Genomic DNA, 12,065 nt, shown 5'->3' on the forward strand with positions numbered 1-12,065 from the left:
GATGCAATGACTGACATAGTAAATCAACAAAAAAATGTACCCTGACTGTTCCAGTTCACTTAGTTTCAACTACCTTCCATTTAACTGCCCACTTACTGTCTGTCTCTGTGAACTCAACTCACAGCCCACAGCCGTCTTAGAACAAAACAATGCCATCAGCTTCAATACAGTTGTTGCATTCAACGCTTCTCTCTGCAGCTGCAGATATGTATAGCTCTGGCACCCCCTGCTGTGAAGACAGGGGATTAGCAGGACTATTAAACTAATGAATGAAACTCATTGATAAATTAAGTAGAAATTAAGACCATTTTAAACTACAAGACAGATTAACATCAGGGCACCAGTTATCCTACAGCCAAAAAAAACCCACAGACTACTAAATATTGTATTGTTTTAATTAATTTATTGACCTATTTCATGTGTTAATGACTGGTAATGAAGACGTTCAGTCCAGCAAACTCACACATCAATTAAATTAAACCAAGTTAAATTAAAACATAACAGCAGCCATGTGAACAGCAACTGTGTCCACTACGCTACAAACAGACAGATCACACATTCATCATGGGTTAGATATGATCTTGTTTAGTGCTAAGAGGACGGTACTTATGATTTTCACCTCCACCATTGGTCTGATTAGACAATTAATTAAATTACAATTATTCTCTCCAGGCTGCAAAATATGATGATCTCTGAAGCCATTACCTGCATGCTACACATCTGATGGATAATTAATTAAATGAACATCTGGAAATTAAAACCAGGAGCCACTGCTGCGTCCAGCCCCAGGAAGGGACTTTATCAATCAGCAATGACTGAACAAATGAACACACTATATACAGATTTGCTGGAGTGACTAAGACTCGACAGTATTTCACTAAGAAACCGGCGCACACACGCATGCACAGGCTATAATGGGAACAGAGCAGAACAGCACAGGATAGGAGAGAGGGATGAGTGAATGGGAGGGAAGATTGAGAGAGGGAGGTTAAGGGAGCTATGGGACAGTACAGCAGGGGTCTCCAGCCCTACATCCATATCCCACCACTCCTCCCTCTCAAATATCCCTTCAGTGAAATCAGTCTCATTCCCTTTCCATTTCATGAACTGAGCGAGGGCACCGTAGTTATCACAACACTCATACTACTACCGGTAATAATAATAATAATAATAAAGGCTCACTAAACTAGCAATTTAAAAACACAGTGCTCCCATCAAAAGCTAATTTTCCTCACCACATGGGTGATTTAATTGTTAAAATACAAGAAAAAAAAAAAAAAGTTTAATTCCAAACAATAATACAAATCTGGATCAAGTTTCTAAAACGTTTCAGTACGGTTCTCAACGCTCCACCCCCCAGCTCCTAGCTCCCAGTTCGGCATCTCTCCTCCCAGTCCTTAGGTCACCACAGCGGGCGCGGCCGGCCCGGCCTCTACTTGTCCTTCTTGGTCTCTGTGTCTGGCTCCGCCTCCTCGGCCTGTGCCTCTGTCATGTCCTCCTCTGGCAGGGCGGGGATTGATGGCTCGTCCTTCTTCTTGGACAGTTTCTTGGACTTCTGGTAGAGCTCGTTCAGGTTGAACTCGCGGATGATATTCTCCTAGAGGGAGAATATCGGTCAGTACGTTCCTTTTAATCAGTGTTATCAGCATCAGGACCAGTCAGTGTATCTGTCAACCAGTGCCAGTCAACCAGTGTTGCTGTATCTCAGTGTCAGGGAATGAGTGTCAGTGGCTCAGTATCAGTCAGTGCTTCAGTGTTGGTCAATCCATGTGTCAGTGTCTCAGCAGTACCTCAGTGAAGGTCCAGGACACGGCTCGGCCCTTCTTGTCGATCTGCGGGCGCCTCATCAGCTCCCGGCCGTCCTGGAACAGCACCAGAGAGGGCAGCTGCTTCGAGAGAGGAGACGTGCTCACCTTATACCTGAGAGGGAGAGGGAGTTAGTACAGTGCAGACACTGCCTAGACTCTGCAGGACATGAACCGCACAGAGAAACACAAACTCACTTTTTCGATACCTCTCCATATCGCCCCACATCCACTTTCCCAAACTTCAGACCGGCACAGTTATACCTGAGAGAGAGAGAGAGGGAGGGAGGGTGCATTAGTCTGAAATTGACAAATAGCATGTGATGCAACCAGCAGCCACCAGAGGGAGCCATATCAGCATAAATCAATTCCATCTCATTCTATTCAGTCATTAAAACGAATTCCATCTCATTCCATTAGGCAGGATAAAGCCCAGAAGCTCCTTACAGACTGACTGTGATCCTGGATGTGATCTTTATTATTACTGTCATTACTCTGATTATTACTATTATTGTATTGTATTAGTGTGCCAGTGAGCTCACTGCCTGTTACTATAGTATCACATGTATTAAGGGGTGGGGCTCACTTGAGTGACAGGTCGGCATATACCGAGGCAAAGGACTGGCACTCCGGGGACCAGTTGGCAAAGAACTCCACGATCCAGGTCACACGGCTGTCTCTCTGCAGCTCCTCCTGCACAACACAACGCACTGATCAATAACAGACTGATACAGTAATCCATATCACAGGGCAATACAGCACTGATCAATACCACTAAACAATACAGCACTGAACAAAACAGTTTAGATTCAGATCACCAATCAATAAACTGATCAATATCACTGAACAATAACACGATGACAAAGCCACTGATTTCACCGCCTTACTGACACACTGACTGAGACAGACAGACAGACAGACAGACAGACAGATATGCGCACACACCGATACAGACAGTGGATAGACTGTCACACACACACACACACACACACACACACACAGCACTAACGTCTATGGTCTTGTCACTGAAGTATTTGATGTACTCGGGGCCCATGTACATAGGTGGCTTACAGGTCATCAGGAACACTGGAACAAAAACAAGACCATTGATTATGATATTTGTATTTATTTACACAGGATTAGGTCTAGTAGACACTACGAGTATAATTATAATATCAGTAGTAGTATAAGTAAGAGCAGGAGTAACAGTAGCAGCAACACTAACAGGAGGGCTGATCATGTTGATTGATAACGGATTACGGTACCAGCCGTAGCAATGGCAGTGACAGTCGCAGCAGTGGTACCAATAATACTATTGGAATGGATAGCGACTGATTATTGATACTTCAACAATGACATTAGCTAAAGCAGTTACGCTTACAGTGACACTAACATGAGCAATAGCTCTTTCACGAACAGTAACAGCAGCACAAGTCAGATCAGTGCGATTGCTATGGATTGATTGCCAGTGACCGAGTTTCAATCGGGAGAGTGACTGACCGATGCACAGCGTGAGGTACAGCAGCCCCAGTCTGATGTCCAGTCTGAAGAACAGGATGACGTTTGCTACCTTACTGAACAGGAAGATGTTGCCCAAATGCTGCTCCACAGTGACTGAGAGAGAGGGAGAGGGTTTAAGTTAGTGCGTACAGATGATTATGTACAGAGAGTATATGAGCAGTATTCAGTCAGCGTAGACAGAGAGAATCCTTACTGGCTCTCCTGTTCTTCATCATGACGATGGCACTGAGGAACATCAGGATCTCCACCTCCCTCTGGGAACGACAGCACAGTTCAGCCAACGCCAACAACCCTCCGCCCCCCAACACAGCACAAGCAAAGAACCCTCCAACATGCCAATTGCACACCAAAAAGACACACCAAATCGACACACCAAATCACATGCCAATGCCACACAGCATAAACACACACACTAATTACACACCAGCACACACTAGTCAGACACATGTCCTGCGCCCTCACCCATACACTTAGGACCGTACATACATCCACATGCTAACAACATGGTTTACCACAGAACACAAGAGGCTGTTCATGACGCCATGCTTGTCTGGCAACACACTGCCTCTCTCTCTCTCTCTCTTTTGTGTCCATGTGTGTACAGTAAACACAGGTGAGGTTAACGATCCCTGCCTCTCCCTCCTCATCCTATCTTCCAATTATATCACCATGAAGGTAACTACTGTTTGGAGTGCTGTAGATGTAATTAGCAGCAGTACAGTCTACAGTCTGGTCTTATGTCCCTCTGAAACACTCCCCTCTCTCTCCCTCAGTACAGCGGTAATGTGCTGTGCGGGTGAGAGTTACTGTATTGTAGTGTGTACTGTGTCTGCCCTGCGCTGCACTCACCCCCCAGTGCAGTGTTAGTGTACCGCAGTGTGCAGTATTGTGCAGTGTTAGTGTACCGCAGTGTGCAGTATTGTGCAGTGTTAGTGTACAGCAGTGTGCAGTATTGTGCAGTGTTAGTGTACAGCAGTGTGCAGTATTGTGCAGTGTTAGTGTGCAGTAGTGTGCAGTGTTAGTGTACAGCAGTGTGCAGTGTTGTGCAGTGTTAGTGTACCGCAGTGTGCAGTGTTAGTGTACAGCAGTGTGCAGTATTGTGCAGTGTTAGTGTACAGCAGTGTGCAGTATTGTGCAGTGTTAGTGTGCAGTAGTGTGCAGTGTTAGTGTACAGCAGTGTGCAGTGTTGTGCAGTGTTAGTGTACCGCAGTGTGCAGTGTTAGTGTACAGCAGTGTGCAGTATTGTGCAGTATTGTGCAGTGTTAGTGTGCAGTAGTGTGCAGTGTTAGTGTACCGCAGTGTGCAGTATTGTGCAGTGTTAGTGTAGCACAGTGTGCAGTATTGTGCAGTGTTAGTGTAGCGCAGTGTGCAGTATTGTGCAGTGTTAGTGTACAGCAGTGTGCAGTATTGTGCAGTGTTAGTGTACAGCAGTGTACAGTAGTGTGCAGTGTTAGTGTACAGTAGTGTGCAGTGTTGTGCAGTGTTAGTGTACAGTAGTGTACAGTAGTGTGCAGTGTTGTGCAGTGTTAGTGTACAGTAGTGTGCAGTGTTAGTGTGCAGTGTTGTGCAGTGTTAGTGTACAGTAGTGTACAGTAGTGTGCAGTATTGTGCAGTGTTAGTGTACAGTAGTGTACAGTATTGTGCAGTGTTAGTGTACAGTAGTGTGCAGTGTTAGTGTGCAGTGGTGTGCAGTGTTAGTGTGCAGTAGTGTACAGTAGTGTGCAGTGTTAGTGTACAGTAGTGTGCAGTATTGTGCAGTGTTAGTGTACAGTAGTGTGCAGTGTTAGTGTGCAGTGTTGTGCAGTGTTAGTGTGCAGTGTTAGTGTGCAGTGTTGTGCAGTGTCTCACCCAGTCGAAGTCGCAGGAGTTGCCGTCCTCTCGCTGGCTGGCCAGGTGCTCGCACAGCCCCGGCGTCTTGCGCACCAGCAGGAAGGCCACGGACAGCAGCACCGACGCGACGTAGTAGGGCTTGAGTAACCAGCGGTACACCCGCGGCAGGTGGTACAGAAAGGCGAACAGGGGGGTAAGCAGCGCCATCTTTAGCCGTCGGGGAAGAAGAGTGCGAGTGCGAGTGCGACCGAGCCCGTCTCCGTCTCCTACGCTGCCGTCGTGCCTCCGACAAACGACAAGCAGGGGCGGGGCTGGGAGAGGTCACTGCGGACAAACCGCCCGAGCGTGGGCTGCCTCCGCCCACAACCACGCACCGAGGGCCGCGATTGGGCGGCGGGCGGCGGAGGCGGCATGTGATTGGTTGACATTGGTGTCGGTCTTCGTAAGAGGAGGAGCTTCGGCGCGAAAGGGAAGTTTTTGACGGAGCTTTATCAGTAGAGGACAAGGAGGGACGTTACCGTAAGCTGTCGAGATGAGGTGACGCTTAAAAACCGCTTTCTGACGATGTGAAGCATTCTCTGATGTGGAAAATGTGCTGTGTAGGGCCCCGCCAGCGCGAAATGTCAAGATGGCAAACTCCGTTTACAGTGTACTAATAGTAATACACGACGATTTTACAAAATTGGATCTGAACTTCTCTGTGTTTGATAGAACATCAAATAATATATACAGGAGCTGTGCGTAACCCTGCCAAATAATGCTTAAGAGGGTGTAGTAACACAGTATATAACATTATTTTTCAGTTGGTAACTTGTTTTTTTAACCTCTGGCAGTTTACCACTTACCTTTGTACCATTTCAGGTTATTCACTGGACTGCTTAAATTTCAGTAAAAACTGAAAAAATAGGGGTGTTATGAAACTTATGTGTATATATATATATATATATATATATATATATATATATATGTACACTACCGGTCAAAAGTTTGGGGTCACTTAGAAATGTCTTGTTTTCCATGAAAACATACATTAAATGAGTTTGAATAGGAAATATAGTCATTGACAAGGTTAGAAACAATTATTTTTAATTGAAATAATAATTGTGTCCTTCAGACTTTGCTTTCGTCAAAGAATCCTCCATTAGCAGCAATTACAGCCTTGCAGACCTTTGGCATCCTAGTTGTCAATTTGTTGAGGTGATCTGAAGAGATTTCACCCCATGCTTCCTGAAGCACGTCCCACAAGTTAGATTGGCTTGATGGGCACTTCTTACGTACCATACAGTCAATAGGGCTGAGATGACTCCATTGCTGGACACTCCATTATGGACAGAATACCAGCTGACTGCTTCTTCCCTAAATAGTTCTTCCATAGTTTGGAGCTGTGCTTTGGGTCATTATCCTGTTGTAAGAGGACATAGGGTATGGCATGGCATTGCAAAATGGAGTGATAGCCTTCCTTCTTCAAGATCCCTTTTACCCTGTACAAATGTCCCACTTTACCTCCACCAAAGCACCCCAGACCATCACATTGCCTCCACCATGCTTGACAGATGGCGTCCAGCTCTCCTCCAGCATCTTTTTATTTGGTCTGTGTCTCACGAATGTTCTTCTTTGTGATCCGAACACCTCAAACTTAGATTCGTCTGTCCATGACACTTTTTCCAATCTTCCTCTGTCCAGTGTCTGTGTTCTTTTGCCCGTCTTAATCTTTTCTTTTCATTGGCCAGTCTGAGATATGGCTTTTTCTTTGCAACTCTGCCTAGAAGGCCAGCATCCCGGAATCGCCTCTTCACTGCTGACGTTGAGACTGGTGTTTTGCGGGTACTATTTAATGAAGCTGCCAGGTGAGCACCTGTGAGGCTAAATGAGATTTCAATAATAATAATAATAATAATAATAATAATAATAATAATAATAATAATGAAGATGACCGAAATACTCACAATTAATGTCAGTATTTCCTGCTGTCTCAAATTCAATTTTAAAGTTTCGCCTTTAAAGCGGTTATTACGGTAGGACTTTTTGGGTAGTACGGTGGCCTGGCCTTTCAATTCACAACATAAACACGGACCGCGTTCCCAGGAAGGACGGTCCGTTTTAGAAGTATTATTATTGCTTAACTGTATTTATTTTTTTCCCTTAATTGTTTTATATTATTTTAATTTGTGTTATTATTCATTGTAGCCATGACAGAAATATTCTCTTTGTACGGACAAAGCGATTCTCAAGGCTCCTCGGCGCTGGGCTTCGGGCCGGGGAAGCCTCCAGCCCCGCAGCCGCAGAACCAGGTGCCTATGGCGGTGCAGATCCCACCCCAGCTCGGGGATGAGGGGCCTACTCTGCGGAAACCCGCCGCAATGAACGAGCCTTTCTATTTACTGCGAGAACTGCCGGGTGAGATACAATTCTCTGTTTATTAAGGAGATAATAATACTATTCACTGCAAATGACTTGCTCGGAATAGCAGCTGGTGTGTTGAGAACCAGAATAACGAGGTGTGTGTAAGGACTTGTATGCGTGTCTGTACAGCGCAGTGAAGGCGAGTGTAGGGGTGTGTATTGTATATCAACCCCTGCACTTGGTATACCACAGTACTGAGCCCGTAGTGAACAATGTGCCTGCCTGTGCACGGTGCTGTCTGCTCTCTCCTCTCTCAGTGGGCACCGAGCTGACCGGGAACACTAACCTGATCACGCACTATAGCCTGGAGCACGCCTACAACAAGTTCTGCGGCAAGAAGGTCAAGGAGAAGCTCAGCAACTTCCTCCCAGAGCTGCCAGGTACCGGAGAGATGATGTTTGCGTTTGTTTGTGTAGGGGGCCCAGACATGGTTCACAAGGTACACAGCACATCTAAAACAGCGGGACAGCTCTATATAATAATAATAATGATTGGGACAATGTATTTTTCAGGGAACTATAACATTCAATTAGGGATAGAGCTATAGTGCATGTGCTTTTTCTGGGCTCAGTCCTGAAAGAGCAGAGCGTTTCTTCAGGTTCCTGTTGTATCAATGTCCCGCAACACTTTCTCACTGTCGATGGCCGCCTCCTGGCCCATGGTCATCACAGCCAGTGCCTTTAGTCGTGTCAGCCCTCTATATGCTGGGCATCACAGCCTCATTCTTTTCTTTTATTTCACTCCACATAGCTTTGAAGGGCATTGGCAACTTGTTGAGTAGCAGATATTGGGCTTTAAGTCAGGCAAAGATCCGCACACTCTTTCATTCAACTGTGTGGATGGATGATCCAGAGACGAAAGAAAGCGCCTGTATTCCTGTGCCGTTATCGCCGGGCCATTTGATCTGTGGGTTTGAATTCTAGCTGTAGGAGACATTGGGACAGTTATTTTGGTTTTTGCAGCCAGTTCACAGTGCAGGCATTACACGCAGGTTGTTAGAGCCACACATCTACTCTTTTGTCCCTCAGGGCAGGGAAACTAAATCACTGGCTTGTTGACTGGTTTTCACAAGATGGCAAGGTGGGTCCTGAAGAGCACTGCTGAGTGGAGTAAGATACTGCAGTGACCCTTGGCACACCGTGATCCAGAGCAGCAATTGGAATGACTACATTGCGCTGGTTATGGACAGCGGTGCTGCTGCACTTGTGGTCTCTGTGATCAATGGTGGCGAACAGATTTTCTCTAAGCAGGCTCTGAAGTTGCTGGGCTCATCGCTGTGACCCAGGATTGACACATTTTCTGTATCACAAACTGCAGTGAATTCCACACTGCCTCTCAGAGCTGACTTATTTTGTTCTGCATATTCCTCGTGGGCTTCATTTCAAGATGTAATTATGGATAGTTGCTTGTCACCACAAACCCATAAAAACTTGGCAGCATGCATTGGAGCATTTGTGCTGTACGATGCTTTGTAACTATTTACTTGCATGCAACTCTGAATATTTTACACGTTGCTCCATCCCATGAGACGCTGGGATCGTAGTCACCAGATGGAAATATGATGCAAGCAGCACAGAACACTCCATCCTTTGCCTCACTATAAGGCATGGTTAACGTACTGTAGTGTCCAGTCAGTGCGTACTGTACTGATCCTCTTTCAGTGCAGTGTTAATGTACTCTAGTGTTCAGTCAATGTATGTTTACTGTACTGTATTAACCCCCTCTCTTTCTCTCTCAGGGATGATTGACTCTCCAGGCTCTCAGGATGGCAGCTGTCTGCGCTCATTGATTGAAAAACCGCCCGTCTGTGGAAACTCCTTCAGCCCCCTGACTGGAGCCATGCTCACTGGCTTCAGACTGCACACAGGACCGGTTAGTATGTGTGTGGAGATGTGTGTGTGTGTGTGTGCGTCTCTGACTGCCTGTTTGTAAGTCTCTCTCTCTCTCTCTCTCTCTCTCTCTCTCTCTCTCTCTCTCTCTCTCTCTCTCTCTCTCTCTCTCTCTCTCTCTCTCTCTCTCTCTCTCTCTCTCTCTCTCTCTCTCTCTCTCTCTCTCTCTCTCTCTATGTACTACTGCATTAGTAACATGTCTCTCTGTCTCAGCTGCCAGAGCAGTATAGACTGATGCACATCCAGCCTCCCAAGAAGAAGAGCAAACACAAGCACCGCCACCACCGCCCCCAGGACCCCTTGCCCCCTGGTAAGTTTAACACTGCAACACACGCTGTATAACACTAACATACATTGTGTGTCACTGTGAAACACTATAACACTGTGACACACTCTGTCTCTTATTTTTCTCCACCGCTTTTTACCCACAGAAACCCCCTCAGACTCGGACCACAAGAAGAAGAAGAAAAAGAGGGACGATGACCCCGACCGCAAGAAGAAAAAGAAAGACAAGAAGAAGAAAAAGGTGTGTTTGTGTGAATGAGGACGTGTGTGCGTGTGGGGAGGAGCGGGGAATCCAGTCATGATGTCTGAGATCGGGCCCTGCATTTTATGTGACCTGCTTTCTAAGGTTGCACTTCATTTCTGCCTGTGCAAGGTGGCCCTGTAGTTAAATTAAACCACTGATTGATTGAATGATCTCACAGTTGCTTTAAAAAAATAAATTAGTCTTTCTGTTAGGGTGCATTGGTACGTTGATTAAGCAGCAGCAGCAACAGACAGACATTTATTTAAAGGACATGCATTCCTTTATTACTAATGCATCTTATTCAATATTATTTGTTAGAATTTGTCAATACATCATTTCAATGTTTTAATTTACTAGTAGGAACAAGTTTCTTACTCTTTTGTTGAAAAAATAAAATGGCACTGATTCAAAGAACAATTTATATAAAATACTGAGTTCATAAAATCAATGCTGTAATGTATATATTACAAAGATGACATCATAATAACAATGCCAGGCTGTTCACATGCAACACATTACGTGTCACATACAGTTTTAGCCTTTTGTATTAAATTGGGAATTCATTATTTAGCTTGAATGCAAATTAATTTTAAACTTTGCACATCTGTAAGCAATTTTCAAGAGGTCCTTTAACACTACAGTGTTTAGTGAAATGTGAATTTTATGTTCCATGAAGCCAGTGTAAAAGGGATGGATTTGGACTGATATTCAGCAGCAGAAAACCAAGTGACCAACTGTGTTATGTGTGGCTCAGGGGACAAGTACAGACTTCTTGTTTATCAGGTCATTTTTAAAACCAAGGCCAAATAACCTCTTGTTCATAACTTTTTTTTCTTTAGGAGGTTGTGTAATAGCTGTCAATCACAGTCTGTTATTTTTTATGGAGTTTCTTTTCCTGGTGATAAATGTCGGTCTATTGTTGACTTTCGACTGTGGTCTAAAGATAACTTACAAGTAGTATGAAACTGATTTTACCCATCAGTGTACAGAACACCAGGTGTATATTGTTGCGTGTGTTCGCTCAATGAAATGCTCACACAAATCTCAAAACATGATGTATAAAAATGATACACTCTCTACATTGTCTGTCTACACTGTCCCGAAAGCCGAAAAAACCTTCAAAACTATCTTAAAACCATTTTCTCCATCGTCCATTGTTCACATCTCGGCTAGGAGACTCTCTATTGGTTGATATTGACAACAAACCATTGTCCGTCTCTCTTCTCCCATTGCATGTGTGTGTCTCTAATCCCCTAGTGTCCGGCTGTCTCATCCCACTCAGCCTATTTGTATCTACCTTTTAATTTGAAAATCAGTGTGTATTTTAAGGTGCTTAAATTACCATTGACTTAACGAAGGGTTGCCTAATTAATTATAGTGGGGAGGGGTCATCAATCGGTGATGGAGAGTTTCCCCCCCTCATCTCAATGCTTCTTGTGTTTTTCAGAATCGCCACAGTCCTGACCACCCTGGGCTGCCTGGGGCTCAACCCAACAGCAGCAACAACCTGAGATAGAGAGAGAGAGTGTGTGTGTGTGTGTGAGTGTGTGAGAAAATGAGATTTTCAGTCTCTGTTAGAGAGAAATTGAGACTGACAGTGTGAAAGATGGAGAGAGACTGAATGCTGTATACTGACTGTAACACAATAAACTTTTGCATCCTGTACAGACACACAGTGCCCGTCTTGTGTGTCAGTGCAGTAACAGTAACTCGGGAACTATTCACTGAACCTGCACTACTAACCCATTTCTCCAACGAGCAAACCATCAGACAGCTGGTGTGAACTCGGTCACATGGGGGTTCAAAGACCAATTCACTTTCCCAAAACGCAAATGTTGGACCCATTGCTTTTGACTTAAATTGTTAATGTTTATGGCTTAACATAAGGTGAACCTGTTATGAATTTGGGCCACTGACTGAAATTATTCTTGGCAGCAGTTACACACACACAAACTGCAGCTCTGGGTTCGATTCCAGTCCAACCCTCTGGAAGGACAGATTGTCTAGAATGTCCTATAATACTGGACTGTCTCTGCAGGGCCAGGGCTGGAGACCCTGCTGGACTTGACTTCAGAGAGGTGGGAGGAT

The 12,065-nt window shown here is 44.9% G+C and overlaps 2 protein-coding genes across 3 annotated transcripts; one reads left to right on the top strand and one right to left on the bottom strand.

The window, feature by feature from the left end:
* Positions 1–381: 381 nt before the first annotated feature.
* Positions 382–5,461, bottom strand: LOC136764519 (thioredoxin-related transmembrane protein 2-B). Its single transcript, XM_066718661.1, has 8 exons — positions 5,175–5,461; positions 3,520–3,580; positions 3,306–3,419; positions 2,815–2,891; positions 2,392–2,498; positions 2,004–2,069; positions 1,791–1,920; positions 382–1,597 (listed from the first exon to the last, which is right to left on the bottom strand). The coding sequence occupies exons 1-8, from the start codon at positions 5,361–5,363 to the stop codon at positions 1,433–1,435; spliced, it is 909 nt and encodes a 302-aa protein (XP_066574758.1). The 5' UTR covers positions 5,364–5,461; the 3' UTR covers positions 382–1,432.
* A 1,706-nt stretch (positions 5,462–7,167) lies between these two features.
* On the top strand, positions 7,168–11,648 carry LOC136764521 (mediator of RNA polymerase II transcription subunit 19-B). 2 transcript variants are annotated; one of them, XM_066718664.1, is made up of 7 exons: positions 7,168–7,249; positions 7,344–7,553; positions 7,817–7,939; positions 9,298–9,431; positions 9,662–9,758; positions 9,880–9,974; positions 11,425–11,648. In XM_066718664.1, the coding sequence occupies exons 2-7, from the start codon at positions 7,346–7,348 to the stop codon at positions 11,491–11,493; spliced, it is 726 nt and encodes a 241-aa protein (XP_066574761.1). In that variant the 5' UTR covers positions 7,168–7,249; positions 7,344–7,345; the 3' UTR covers positions 11,494–11,648. The 2 variants fall into 2 exon arrangements, with proteins under 2 accessions (XP_066574761.1, XP_066574762.1); XM_066718665.1 differs by lacking the exon at positions 7,817–7,939 and having other exon boundaries at positions 7,203–7,553.
* The last annotated feature ends 417 nt before the right edge of the window (positions 11,649–12,065 follow it).

The sequence above is a fragment of the Amia ocellicauda genome, chromosome 12 (genome assembly GCF_036373705.1).
Source record: "Amia ocellicauda isolate fAmiCal2 chromosome 12, fAmiCal2.hap1, whole genome shotgun sequence".
NCBI classification, from domain to species: Eukaryota; Metazoa; Chordata; class Actinopteri; order Amiiformes; family Amiidae; genus Amia; species Amia ocellicauda.